Source organism: Malaya genurostris, chromosome 1 (assembly GCF_030247185.1).
Source record: "Malaya genurostris strain Urasoe2022 chromosome 1, Malgen_1.1, whole genome shotgun sequence".
In the NCBI taxonomy this organism is placed as follows: Eukaryota; Metazoa; Arthropoda; class Insecta; order Diptera; family Culicidae; genus Malaya; species Malaya genurostris.
Window position 1 is genome coordinate 18,775,966 of NC_080570.1, and position 14,243 is coordinate 18,790,208.

The 14,243-nt window shown below is 37.4% G+C and overlaps 1 protein-coding gene across 1 annotated transcript; it reads left to right on the forward strand.

Moving 5' to 3' along the window:
• The first annotated feature begins 11,063 nt into the window (after positions 1-11,063).
• On the forward strand, positions 11,064-13,796 carry LOC131434239 (WD repeat domain phosphoinositide-interacting protein 3). Its single transcript, XM_058600896.1, has 4 exons — positions 11,064-11,471; positions 12,328-12,950; positions 13,009-13,231; positions 13,298-13,796. The coding sequence occupies exons 1-4, from the start codon at positions 11,405-11,407 to the stop codon at positions 13,402-13,404; spliced, it is 1,020 nt and encodes a 339-aa protein (XP_058456879.1). The 5' UTR covers positions 11,064-11,404; the 3' UTR covers positions 13,405-13,796.
• Positions 13,797-14,243: the final 447 nt, after the last annotated feature.

The window sequence follows — 14,243 nt, forward strand, 5'->3', positions numbered from 1 at the left end:
AGATCGTGCAGCGGGTTTGTAAGACGAAAAATTATCGCTATCATCGTACGACGATTCTCGCTACACGTGACTACTGCAAATTAGAAGCTCAATCGACGGCGAGTATAGCAACCCATAACCAGAGAAAATCACCAAAATGGCAACCGGTGTTCAATTTATCACCAATCTCAATGGAGATTGTCGTTTGTGCACGGAGAAGAACTCCCGTGACAACATGATCCAATGTGATGATTGCGACAGGTGGTTCCACAATGTATGTGCGAACGTCACAATCACTCCGGCAGCCAACGAGAGATGGGCTTGCATTAAATGCCGACGAATTGAAACGGAACTAATGGAGCTGAATAACTTACGACTGGACTCTAAGAAACCGAAACAAGAACCAGGTTCGAGTAACCAGTTTCGGTCAGATGATAATTGGATCATCTATCTGAAAAGGCAGTCATTAATGACATTGCCGAAATTTAGTGGTTCGACCAAGGAATGGCCGAAATTCAAGCAAATATTCGATAGCACCACAGAAGCTGGAGCTTTTTCGGACTTGGAGAACCTGACCCGACTTCAAAATGTATTGGAGGGACATGCAGCAAGATGCGTGCAGCAACTAATGCTGAATTCAGAGAACGTACCTAAAATTATAGAACGCTTGGAGAATAATTTTGGTAAACCAGAATTCGTATATAAGGAACTACTTTCGGATATCTTAAGAATAAGAAAGGAAAGTAGAACAGCTATCATAGAGCTCGCGGATGCTCTAGAAAATTTGGTAGCAAACGTAGAGGTAATGCAAAAGGATGCATACCTACAAGATCATAGGTTGATCGGTGACATTATGATGAAACTACCATATGCGGTACAAGTGAAATGGATAGAAACACTTCAATCAAATACAAGAACCCCTACCTTGAAGGATTTGAGTAAGTGGCTAAAGCCACAAGCAGCAACAGCCAGGATGATGAATGCAAATTTTCATCCTAATGAGAAAAGGTCTCGAGTAAATTTCCACGACAAAATAAACTCAGAATGTAGCTTCTGCAAAGAAACTCATTCATTGCCGAACTGTGGAAAGTTCAAGAAACTCGACGTTTCAGAAAGGATCCAGTTCGCGTATAAGCAGCACATATGCTTGAGCTGTCTTAAATCTTCTGGCCATTTACTGCGGAATTGCAAACAACAGAAACAGTGCAGTAAGAACGGATGCAAAAAAACTCATCATCCTCTGATTCACGACGATAATACGAAACAAAATCAGCAAGCAGGGCAATCAAGAAATGTAGAATCATCCAATCATCATATGGATTCTAAATCAAATATATTTTACCAAATCGTTCCCGTTACGTTGAAAAACGGAGAACAAAGTTTGAATACTTTCGCATTTTTGGACGCAGGATCATCTTTGACGTTGATAGACGAGCAAGTCGCTGATAAACTTCAGCTCAAAGGCATGATCGATCCGTTGCGTTTGAAATGGACTCAAAATGTGTCCAGAGACGAGCATAATAGTAGACGCGTCCATTTGTGGATAAATGGAGAAGGAAAAAAATCCTACGCGCTAAAAGGAGTTAGGACAGTTAAACAACTGCAATTACCTACTCAATCATTGGATACCGCGTTAATAAAAAACCGGTATAAACATTTAAGAAATCTGCCTGTAAAAGGATACAGTGAAGTTCAGCCAAAAATACTGATTGGGCTGAACCATACTCACCTATTGAATCCAGTTGATAGACGCCTTGGAAAAGAAGGTGAGCCAACAGCTATTAAAACCAAATTAGGTTGGCTTATCTACGGCAATATCAGTGGAACTGTTGAATGTGGACAGATTATGATTCATAGGGAGGACAACGATTTGCATCGTATGATGCATGATTACTTCACCACAGAAAATTTTGGCGTGAAAACAGTTGCTAAGCTACCAGAATCTAAATCAGACGAGCGTGCTAAACAGATAATCAAAAGCACGATGAAATATGTAAACGGACGTTTCGAAATCGGGCTGTTGTGGAAAGACGATCAATTCCAGTTCCCGGATAGCTACAACAACGCTATGAATAGATTGAGAACAATGGAAAAGGGTTTAAATAAAAACATCGAATTAAAGAAATGGGCAATCCAGACGTTTAATGATTACGAGGAGAAAGGATATATAAGGAAATTAACATCAGAAGAACTGAAGAAACCAGAAGCAAGAACATATTATTTACCTCATTTCATTGTTCAAGGAAAAAATAAACCAAAACCGAGATTAGTATTCGATGCTGCAGCTAAGGTAAAAGATATATCATTCAATGCTGCGTTGTTATCAGGTCCCGATTCGACTACATCATTGTTCGGGGTACTTATTCGATTCAGAGAAGGCTCAATCGCCATATCCGGGGACATAAAGGAAATGTTCCACCAGGTGAAAATTAGGAAAGAGGATCAACATGCTCAACGATTCTTATGGAGAAGTTGTAATTCTGATGCAGACCCCGACATATATGTGATGCAAGTGATGACGTTTGGTTCCACTTGCTCGCCTGCGTGTGCTCAAGCAGTAAAAAATTATAATGCCGAGCTATTCGCTGAAAAATATCCGGAGGCTTCAAAGGCGATAGTGAAACAGCACTACGTGGATGACTATTTGGATAGTTTTGATAATGACGAGGAAGCTATTCAAAGAACAAAGCAAGTAATCGAAATACATGACAACGCTAGCTTCTACATTCGAGGATTCGTTTCTAACTCTACAATTTGCACTAACGCCATTCCAGAGGAACGACGCCTTCACAGTGGTGTCAAGATACTCGAGGAAAAAAACAATGAGTACGAGAAGGTGCTCGGCGTATATTGGAATCCTCAACGTGACGAACTCGGATATCGTCTTAATCTATCCAGTTTATCGAAAGACATTCTTTATTATCACAGAAGGCCAACAAAAAGGGAAGTCGCGTCATTCGTTATGAGTGTATATGACCCCTTAGGATTAGTGGCGAATATTACCATTCGGGGAAAAATACTATTACGAGAGCTACATAAGGCTACTGAAAACTGGGATGCAGAGATACCCGAAAATATGTATAACCAATGGAAAGAATGGATCGAATCAATTAAACAAATCGAAAACGTAACAATTCCAAGGTGTATAACTAACGATCAATTATCACCGTTAAATATACACATGTTTGTCGATGCATCTGAAGAAGCATTCGCTGCTACAATCTACTTGAATATAGGAGACTCATTCAAACTAATAGCAGCAAAGGCGAATGTTGCCCCTATAAAGGTACTTTCGATCCCGAGACTAGAGTTACAAGCTGCGGTCCTTGGGACAAGGCTACTAGAAACAGTAGTAAATGAACTTCGGCTTAAAATATCAAAGAAATTCTTATGGTCAGACTCAAGAACAGTGTTAGCTTGGATCAAAAGCGATCACCGAAAGTATAAACAATTCATCGCTAACCGAGTGGGAGAAATATTAGATAGTACGACTATGGATCAATGGAATTGGATTCCAACGGAATTGAATCCTGCTGATGAAGCAACAAAAATAAATAAGGGTAATTCCAAATGGTACACTCCTGACCTGGAGAAGATAGTCAAGTTAATACCTCGGACAGATAGTCAGCCCAAGTTTGAAACTACAGAAGAAATGAAGGAATATGTATTCATTCACAACAAACAAGATTTTTCTATCGTTCAAGAAGCCAAATTTTCAGATTGGTGGAAATTAGTACGAAGTTTGGCTATTCTAAGAAAATTTGCTCAGTGGTATACTAGTAAAAATAGAATGGAAATTCAACCGGGAATACCCTACGGATTAAGGAAGGAAATTGAAAATGTCCTGTATAGAAAAGCTCAGTGGGAAATGTACCCACAGGAAATGAGTGAATTGGTAAAATATAATCACTTAGTTAAGTTGAGTCCACTAACTAAGCTAACGCCTTTCTTGGATGATCATGGAGTAATGAGATCCAACAGCAGGTTGAATAACGAGACAAGTATACCAGGTAATATGAAAATACCTATAATTTTACCACCGAAACATCATATTACACGATTAATTGTAAAGGATTTTCACGAAAAATTCCTTCATGCTAATATCGGGGTAACTATAGCGGCATTAGAACAACACTATCACATAAACAACATAAGTGGAGTTTTAAAAACAGTGAAAGCGGCCTGTTCGAGATGCAAAATCCTCGAAGTTAAACCAAAAAATCCACTAATGGCACCATTACCAGCGGCTAGAACCGAACCTGATTGTTTTCCCTTTCTACACACCGGCGTTGACTACTTCGGCCCATTTGAAGTAGTAGTAAGGAGATCAATTGAGAAGCGATGGGGAGTAATTTTCACATGTATGAAAACGAGAGGATGCCAAATAGAAATGGCAGACCGATTGGATACTGACTCATTTATTAAATGCCTGAGAGATTTTCAGGCACAAGTTGGTCAAATCACCGATCTCTATAGCGATAATGGTACTAACTTCGTAGGAGCCGACAACGAAATGAAAAAATTAGTAACCGACATCAATAAAAAAATGGGTTCTAGTATGGCAGCGAAAATGAACATTTCATGGCATTTTAATCCACCTTCTGCCCCCCATTTCGGAGGAGTATGGGAAAGGCTGATCAGAATCATAAAATCAGCACTCAATATAATGATAAACCCTTCAGGACCTAGAAAGCCATCGCCCGAAGAACTTAGATCATCCTTTAAGCAAGCACAAGGCATCCTTAATGCTCGACCTTTAATCGACAAGGCATGTAATTTAACGGATGTTGTTTTAACACCTAATCATTTCTTGATCGGTAGAGCGAATAATTACATTCCACCATATGACTCGAATGCTAAGATAGTTGATTCACAGATCTGGAAAAAGATTCAGCACAGATCAGAAATGTTTTGGGGATACTGGATAAAGCGTTATCTACCCACACTTCGTAAGAGGTCCAAATGGAACGATAAAATAGAGCCTATTGCAGTGAACGACATCGTTGCAATAGCTGAGGACGATAAAATACATTCAAATTGGATAAAGGGGCGAATAACTCAGGTTCATACTGCCAAAGATGGTCAAGTTAGATCAGCCGAAATTAGAACCTCGGATAGGAAAACATATACGCGACCAGCGGTTAAAATAGCTGTCATCGATACTCAAGATACACCTGAAATTTATACGAACAAGGAAATGAACAAGGATCACGTGATGATTATCGAAGAACTACCGCCAGACACGCAGAAATCAACATCGTCGTCGAAAATTAATAGGAGCGTCGATCTCAGTTTTCCTAACTGGGGAAAACATGAAAAAGTCAATATGGAAGAAATAAAACGACGAAGAATCGAACCAACTGCAGCCGTAAACAAGAGAAGGAAAATTAATCCCGGTAATTGGTGGAAACCAAACATCTTGGCTAGTACGATACTGGCAACCACAACTATACTATCGATGGTCGATAGTTTAAAAATACGTCCTGTTGACCAAGAAGGACTTATATTCGACCATCTTGGTACAACGCTAATAAGAAGAGGAGAGTGGACGACGAATATATATACAAATATATCAGTACCAGAGGACATCGAGACAATCAACTTGGTACACGCTTCGGTACGAAAATCATTTGAAGCAGCTGAAAAACATCTAAAGACGAGACATTATCGGCAGCTTATGTCTTCTTTGGATTACTATTGCAGCGAGGCAATAATGGAGATACAACGAGGAAGTCGATCAAGACGCAGTAAGGGAATTTTAGGCTTTCTCAAGGATTTAGTATTCGGAGGCAACGATATAGAAGATGAAATTCATGCAATGCAAGTGCACGAAGATCAGAAAATCCATCGTATATCGGAGTCGGTCGAGAAAACTAGGGAAAAAACCATGGCGATTGCAACTCAGCTACAGGCGAAGCTATCGAATCTGAATTTCACTGTTGCAGAGATGGAAGCCAGAGGAGACACAATGGATAGACTTCAATTCCAACTAGAATTAGTAGAATCAGTTATATTAGCCAGGGAAATGATTGATGATATTGTACTGAAACATAGGAAATTGAAAACACGTCCTTTGTCAGAAAAGGAAGTTAGCGACATACAATTAAATATTAGTAAGTCATTACAAAATGATCTAGTTGTTTTAAATCATAAGGATGCAATAACATTTCAAGTGAAAATAATTAACGATCACATTGTCGTATCTATGAAAAGCTTGATTATTAATCGAGAGGAGTTTGAAACATTTAGAATTATTGCAGTACCTCACTCACAGAATCATAGCATTATTGATATTGAAAAACCAATTATTTCAATCAACAAAAAAGGAGAATACTTTTATGATTTTTCAATGGCCTCGAAATTAAACGAAAGTTATTTCTTATCATCTCATGTCGAAGTAAAAAGCTCTCCGGATTGTATATCGGCTATGCTTACGCATACGCAATCAGAAAAAAAATGTAACCAAACCTATTTGAAAGTCCCGTATTCTAAATTAATACGATTGTCAGAGCCAAACTCGATTTTATATTATACTGATAGTTCTAAGCATATCATAATTCATTGTAAAAACTCGGTACTTTCTCCGCCATATGAGGCAGCAATGGTTACGATGGATTCTGACTGTAGAATTCAAAGTAAAGAATCAGTAATGTATGCTAGCATAACAGGAATCAGCAAAAGATTGCTTACGTTCTTTAAACCAAAATCAAATTTCGAAGATTTATTTGAAGCTATAAACCAAACACATTCAGAACATAAAAAATCAAGAAATAACGGATCTCGATTACCAAAGCTAGATTTCTCTGAAGATTATGATGATCCTGAAGACTACAATAAATCTGAAAATAGTAAAATACCTTTAATAATATCTGTAATAAGCACATGCATAATCATTGGAATAATTATTCAAAAATTCGGATTTAGAAAAATTTTGTTCAAAAATAGAAATCGCACCATTAGAAATCCAGACATAGAGATGTCAAATCTTCAGTCAACTTCAGTACGACCCTCAGGTCCACCAACAAGAAATTAAAGAGTTATATACATTAGGTAAATCAGATAGATTTACGAGGGCTGGGATGTAACGATGACAATCGTTACGATTAGTCCACAATTAATGCATTAGAATTTATTTCATTCAATAAGCGCGCATTTCTTCAAATTTGTCTACGAAGATGCGCACAAGCATTTTCTGACTCAAAATGTAGAACTGTACAACAGATAAAAATGTGCACCACAGACAAAGAGTAAACTCTGAGCAATAATAAACAAAATGTACAGACCCTTGAGTCATAAACGCTGTTCAAATATAGCATTGCAATAGGTCGGCTAGTCCTAAATAAACACGAGTTGTATATTTCGTTTCCTCCTTATATGATTAGATTCGTTCGAGCCGACACGCTGTTAGGGCTCAGTACCCGATAATTTTATTGCTCAGCTCAGACCCAAAACTAAGATAAGGGCCGACCGAATTAGCTGGGTTGGTCATATAGGCACCATCGAAGATTAGAAAAGGAACACGATAATGTATTCAGTCACGATGTTCGGTAGAGCCGAAATATGAATGTATATGTAAAAAGAACCAAACTGATTCAACTATCTGTCTCATTTTTGATGTACTAGATTAAGTTCATTTGTATATAAATTATGTTCTTTCGTTTTAATAGATCAGTCTCAGTCTAAGTCTAAATCACGGTGTCAGTGTTATTATCCGAAAACAACCGCACGATCCGAAAGCGTCTTCAGTGTGCAATTTTGTACTTGCGACTAGAATACTGAACGTAGTATCTCTTAAGCAAACGTCTAAATCCACTATCTGAAAGAGCGCCCGAAATTCTAACAGTTAGCGTGGTGTTTCTTCTTTCCTTCGCGGAAGAACCCACAAGTGCGGCTAACATTTGGAAACCGCTTGGAAATTAATAGAAGAGAAACGATTCAAAACGGTTCTGCCAGTCAGCTATGGCAAGAATCCGACAGAAATAGAAACATTGTTGCCAGACTCTTGTCAGAATTCCGACAAAAATTTCCGGCGGACATAGTGCGTCGTCTGGGGGGAATTTGCCAACCGCGTACAAGTGGGTAATTGTGAGATTCTCCCCGATTTTGAATTTCCATTCACTCGAAGTTTTCATTTTGTGTTTCGTTTTGTAAACTAGATGCATTTTTTAATAAATACGTCTGTAGTACTCAGAGAACTAGTGAAAAAATGATATAAAATTTGGTGGAGTTTACAGAAAAATATATAGAATTTGGTGGAGTTTAGAGAATTTTTTTTGAACAACCAACATTTGTTGGGAACAGTTAAATTCTAGATTTAACAAGGTTCCTAGCTTAAGGTTGGTGCCCATTGATAACACTATTATTTTGCTCTAGATAAAATCAGCCTCGAGGTCATGTGGTATAAGGCTGCCGAAATATTTCATTTCAGTCAAGTATAGATACACTCACAGTTTTAAAGGGAAAAAACGCAGCAGTTTCTTTTCTTTCACTTTAAACTTTCATAGGCTTTTAGTATTTCATTTACAGCATTTCACTGAAAGAAACCGTCATGTTTTTAACTAGTTTATACGCAGGATTACGTCATACAGGGTTTTGCAAACATACATATCGACCAGTCCAAACAAGTTTTCGATATCTTTTCACCTACGTCTCAGAAAAATTGCTCCGCATTGATTCGAGGAGATCAAACTATATAACATTTTTTTCTGATTTCCACGGTTCGCAAAGCCACTATCATCCCTTACAAAAATGACAATTTAGTTCACACAAACTCACTGTGAATTTTGCATAGCATACACGCTAGTATTTGAACATTGTCCATTTAAACATTGTAGATCTGGCAGAGTGATATACTTAACAACATTTCTGGCACCGCTTGCATTTGTATTTGTGAGCCTAGGACAAGACCAGACAACTGGCTTCTTTTTCCAAAAAAAAATATTTCTCTTCTTATTCCGCCCAAGGAACCATATGCATTATATCACTGCACATTTACAACTCTATTTGTACATTGTTATTGTATAATTACACTAATCCTACATACTTTAAAGCAATGTGCATTCAATTTGCATTCAAAATGTAGCTGAGCATTATCTTACAACAACCTTACGCCGTGCTATACATCGACATTCAATGCTATATTTTGAAGCAACGAAACTTTAATAATAGCAGTGCAAGGAAATTGAATAGCTGCATTAAATTAATGTCATGGTATTGATAAAAAGTGGAATAGTTCTATGATTTAAAGCTAGTCTAAGTTTACCTTTATTCATCAATATATGTCAATGGAACAGAAGTAAAATGGATTCCGAGGAAAATTTGCCCTTTACTTACATCGAAACATTCGAAAACAACACTGTTAACATTGTGCAGCGTAAATGTTATGTAAAATTGTGAAAAGACTATAATGCTATTAGTGATAAAGTAAGATTCTTATCTGCGAGCAAAACATGTCAAGGTTCCAGGTGAATGGTGCTAACTACGAAACCAGAGAGCCACGGTTTATGGGTCCAAATCCAAATAAATATAAAAATAATACACCATAAACAACATTAATAGTGATAGTGATCTTCATTTATTTATGTTGAATATTAAATATATTTTTCAATATTTGAATTTCATTCGTAACTCATTATTTAAGCACTCTTATTGCTTTGCGACATTTATAATCTACAGTTGAAATTGTTACCATCGATAAAGTAGATATTTGCATTATAGCTACTTTAACAATGTGCAGTTCCTGCTTCACCTGTCAGATTCTATAAGAGTCTAATAATCGCCCTTTTCAGCTTTATAATAGCATTGTAAAAACAAGTGTAACTTCGCTGCATTTAATCAATTTCTTTTCGTGAATTTTTTAAGCTGAAATAATGTAAAATTATAATGCGTCATGGTTACTTGGGCGGTTGCTCCCCCCTGTTAATAATAATACATTCCTCGCGATCACTGTTGCCAGTAGAGATAATTATTCATTCTGAGAAGCTTCTCCTCTTATAACATGCGATTATTTATCATTTGAAAACACTTAGACAAATGTTATATAAGTCAAAAATATAGCTCTAAATTCATTTTGATCGATTGTTTGTTTTAAAGAAAACGTTTAGACGAAACAGTTTATTAAAATTTCTAAAACATATTTTTGGGTTATTAATTTTTGCAGCTTTATTAACTAAAGTATCCAAAATTTTCAATTTGAAAAAAATACTAACAAATAGAAGTATCCAAAGATTTGGTGCTATTCTCAAGTACAACTAATATAATCAATATTTTCGTCCATTTCACACTTCGTGATTGCAGACTTTCTCTTTGTATCCAGTCATTCAGTGATTGTTAAATGTACTTGTTTACTTTCCACATTGACAGTACTTAAAAACAAATTGAACATAAATCCTTTTGAAATTAATAATTTTGGAAAGATGATCCGAAAAACAAAATATGCAATATCAAACTACATTGTACCGACGATACTGACAACACTTTTTCTACCACCCTGCAGTAATATTAATTTCAACAACTTGTACTGATTTATGTCCATTTCAACCAATCACGAGCTGGTCTGAAATTGGCCTTCGAAGTCATTTCAACCAAAGTGTGCCATAAAATCTCAATATATACAAATGAGCTACCGAATCGAAACGGTTCTCACGGTTTGACATTTGCATTATGAATGTATGATGGGAACTCAGCAGTGCAACCAAATTATCACCATTGGTGCCAGTTTCACGGAGGACCATCGATGTGCGCCAAAAAAAGATCGTGACTGTCATGTCTGGAAATTCGTTTGTGGTATTACATTTATAGCAAGTCTTTCCATCTGTTTCATTTAACATCTAAATCCCATTTTGAATGTTTCACCACTAATTGGAAGCAACAAATTTTTCTTCTTATAGTTAACAAATCATTTTGTTTTTCGATAATACAGATATTTATACGTTCACGTATGAATAGAAATCATCGAAATAAAATAGAAATCATCCAAATAAAATGTTTGCTTCTTAAGACCTTTATTTTAGATCACGCTTGATTCATTTATCATTAACCATAAATTACCTGGCACCCCTGAATGACAGTTTCGCTGTCAGAAAGCAAAACAGGCGAAAGACGGACATCATCGGAAAGAGCCAAGAGGTATCATGGGTATCACTTTCTCTCGTGTCATCAACGTTGATTGAGCAAAATAACTAAAAATAACACATCAGCCGTCAACATTTTGCGATTACCACCAGCTACCAGCTTGATCGAATACTTGAATAAACAGAACAACAGAAAAAAGACTAACAGTTAACAACAAAACAATCGCCCAGCATCCAGTGAAAATGATAAGCGCCTATAAAAACTTCGACGAAATCAATCCCTTCAAGTAGAGCGTTTAGTTGAACTAGGCCATTGTGCAAAGAACCCTCCACGGAGTTCCGATTGTGACGAAATGAACCTTCTGGATTGTAACCCGTACGGTAATGGTTTGCTGTACGCCGGATTCAACCAAGATCAAGGTGAGTCGTTGGATGGCAAGTTGCGGTAAGGCTATGAATCAGCAAATAGGGTGTTTTCACTCGAAATGATCTGTGTCGCTATTATAATTGGAGAATTGGGGAAAAACCCGGTTACCTTGTTTAATCTTTATCATTAATTACCATAAAAATTCGACTTGGTTCAATGTTTAAATACCTTCAAAATCGCTTTAGTGTATAACCTAGTATACAAACAATTTTTGAGTCTCAATAGCAGAAACGGATGAGATTTTTGTGTCAAATATTTGAACACGAATGACGAAACCATCATATGGGGCATGTGGAGCTCACTTTGTTATAGATAACCCACTTTGACTAGACAATCGTTCTATGTTAAGTTATCCTATGTTGTGATTGAGATTAAATTTAATGCTATTATTTTGTTGGCTATTTAGATAAGAATTTCTTGATAAGTAAATAAGCATTAATAGAGAAATCACATTTCATGTTGTATGCAAAACTGGTTCTAGTTATATATTGTTATTCAAATTCGCCGTTGGACTTTATGTTGAACAATTATTCACAAAGTTGTAAACGAAGCGCCGACCTCAACCGGGAACAAAATTAAAACTTTCTTCAAGTACCAGTAGTATACCACCAAAAATTAATAAAGCTCTGCTGGACATTTTCGTAGAGTAATTTCAATGTTGTACGACTAAACGAAAGTTAATTGTAGAGCTTGGGGATGGTTTTGATTACTATTATTATTAATGTTATTTTATTTACCCCCGATTTTACCTTCAATGGGAAGATGTTTTTAATTAATAGTAATTTCTAAAAGTCAATTAAATCATTCTCCGCAATCTAATTTTGACTGATATGATAACAATGGTTTTAGGATGCTTCGCCTGTGCCACCGACAACGGATTCCGCGTGTACAACACCGATCCGCTGAAGGAGAAAGAGCGTCAGTACTTTTCGGACGGTGGAATAGCCCATGTGGAAATGCTGTTCCGGTGCAACTATCTCGCCCTGGTTGGGGGAGGCATCCGACCGCTTTATCCACCGAACAAGGTGCTGGTCTGGGACGATCTCAAGAAAGCTCCGGCTATCTCGCTGGATTTCAACGCACCGGTCAAAAGTGTCCGACTCCGGCGAGACCGAATAGTGGTGGTGCTCGAAGGAATCATCAAAGTGTACACGTTTACCCAGACCCCGACCCAGTTGCACGTGTTTGAAACCAGTCAAAACTCGCAGGGACTGTGTGTCCTTTGTCCGAACAGCAACAAATCGCTGCTAGCGTTTCCGGGGCGTCGGACCGGACACGTGCAAATAGTGGACCTGGCAAACACGGAAAAAGCACCGCAAGAAATTACCGCGCACGAAACTGCAATCAGCTGCATTGCATTGAACTTGCAGGGAACAAGGTTGGCCACAGCCAGTGACAGGGGCACACTGATACGGATCTTTGATACGGCCAATGGTAACAAGGTAGCTGAACTGAGACGGGGCTCGAATCAGGTTAGTGGAAAAATTACGATTTTCGTTGATCAAACTTAGTGCTTTCATTCTATCGTAGGCTAAAATATTCTGCATCAACTTCAACCATCAATCAACGGCGGTTGTCGTTTCATCCGATCATGGAACGATTCACGTATTCAATCTGGAAGAACCTAAAGGCAAAGAGTCCACCAGTCTGTTGACGAAATATTTCACCAGCCAGTGGTCGTTCTGTAAATTTTCTATCCCGCAAGGTCCACCGTGTATTTGTTCATTTGGTTCTGAGAACAATTCCGTGATAGGTAAAAGTCACATCACTCCTAAATAAAACAGTTGAATGTATATGCCAACAAATACTCCATTTTCAGTGATATGTGCGGACGGCCATTACTACAAGTTTGTCTACAACAGCAAAGGTGAATGTAGTCGGGAAGTTTGCTCGCAATTTCTAGAAATGACTGATGAGCACACCTAATAAAAATAGGAAAAAAATACGAACACAGCAGTAATGCAATGAGAGAAGTGGTGAACTGTTTATGAGACGAATATTGCAAAAAGAACTTACGGTGTCTTCGAGGCTGGATGTTTTAAACGAGAAATAAGTTTAACGGCGGTCGCATCAGTTACTAAACAGTGTAAATTAAGTGGTTTTATTACTATTATTATTTTATATATCTTTTTTTTCTACATTTAGTAGCGAAAAATAATCCAGAATATTACTATCTACAGATTGATAACCTGAATATCAAAAATAAATAAAAAACATTTTCTCCCAAACGAAACAACTTTCGAAATGGATGTATCTGTGAAATGAACAACTTTATTGGACTATTTAGAAAAGTTAATAAATAGTTTCGTTGCGAGAACTTTGGTTGATGTTTTTTTCCTCAGTTTAAAATCCCAAGGTGACCTGTGTAGTGATCAAAATCGCATATACGAGGTGTGAGAATTAATTAATGAGTATGATTCCATAAAAGCTGTATATTTTAAAATGGCAAAATGATTTTCGGCGAAACGGCTTTTGGCGAAATGGCTTTCGACGAATTGACCCTGATCCGTTCGCGAGTACCCTCATCACGGCTGCCTGGATATCTGTAAACGACTCAAAATGGGTGTGCAGAGATGCAAGGTCAAATTTTTAAAAGACTCCAGAATTAGAGATGGTCTGGTTCGTGGTCCAGCTTCCCACTGACTAAATCGGGAAATGTACTTACAGCAAATCAAAGAGATCCAGTGATGAATTTCATGAATATCAATGGAAATTTGTCTAATTTCCAGATAATATCCAAATATTTTCGAATCATATGATGATTT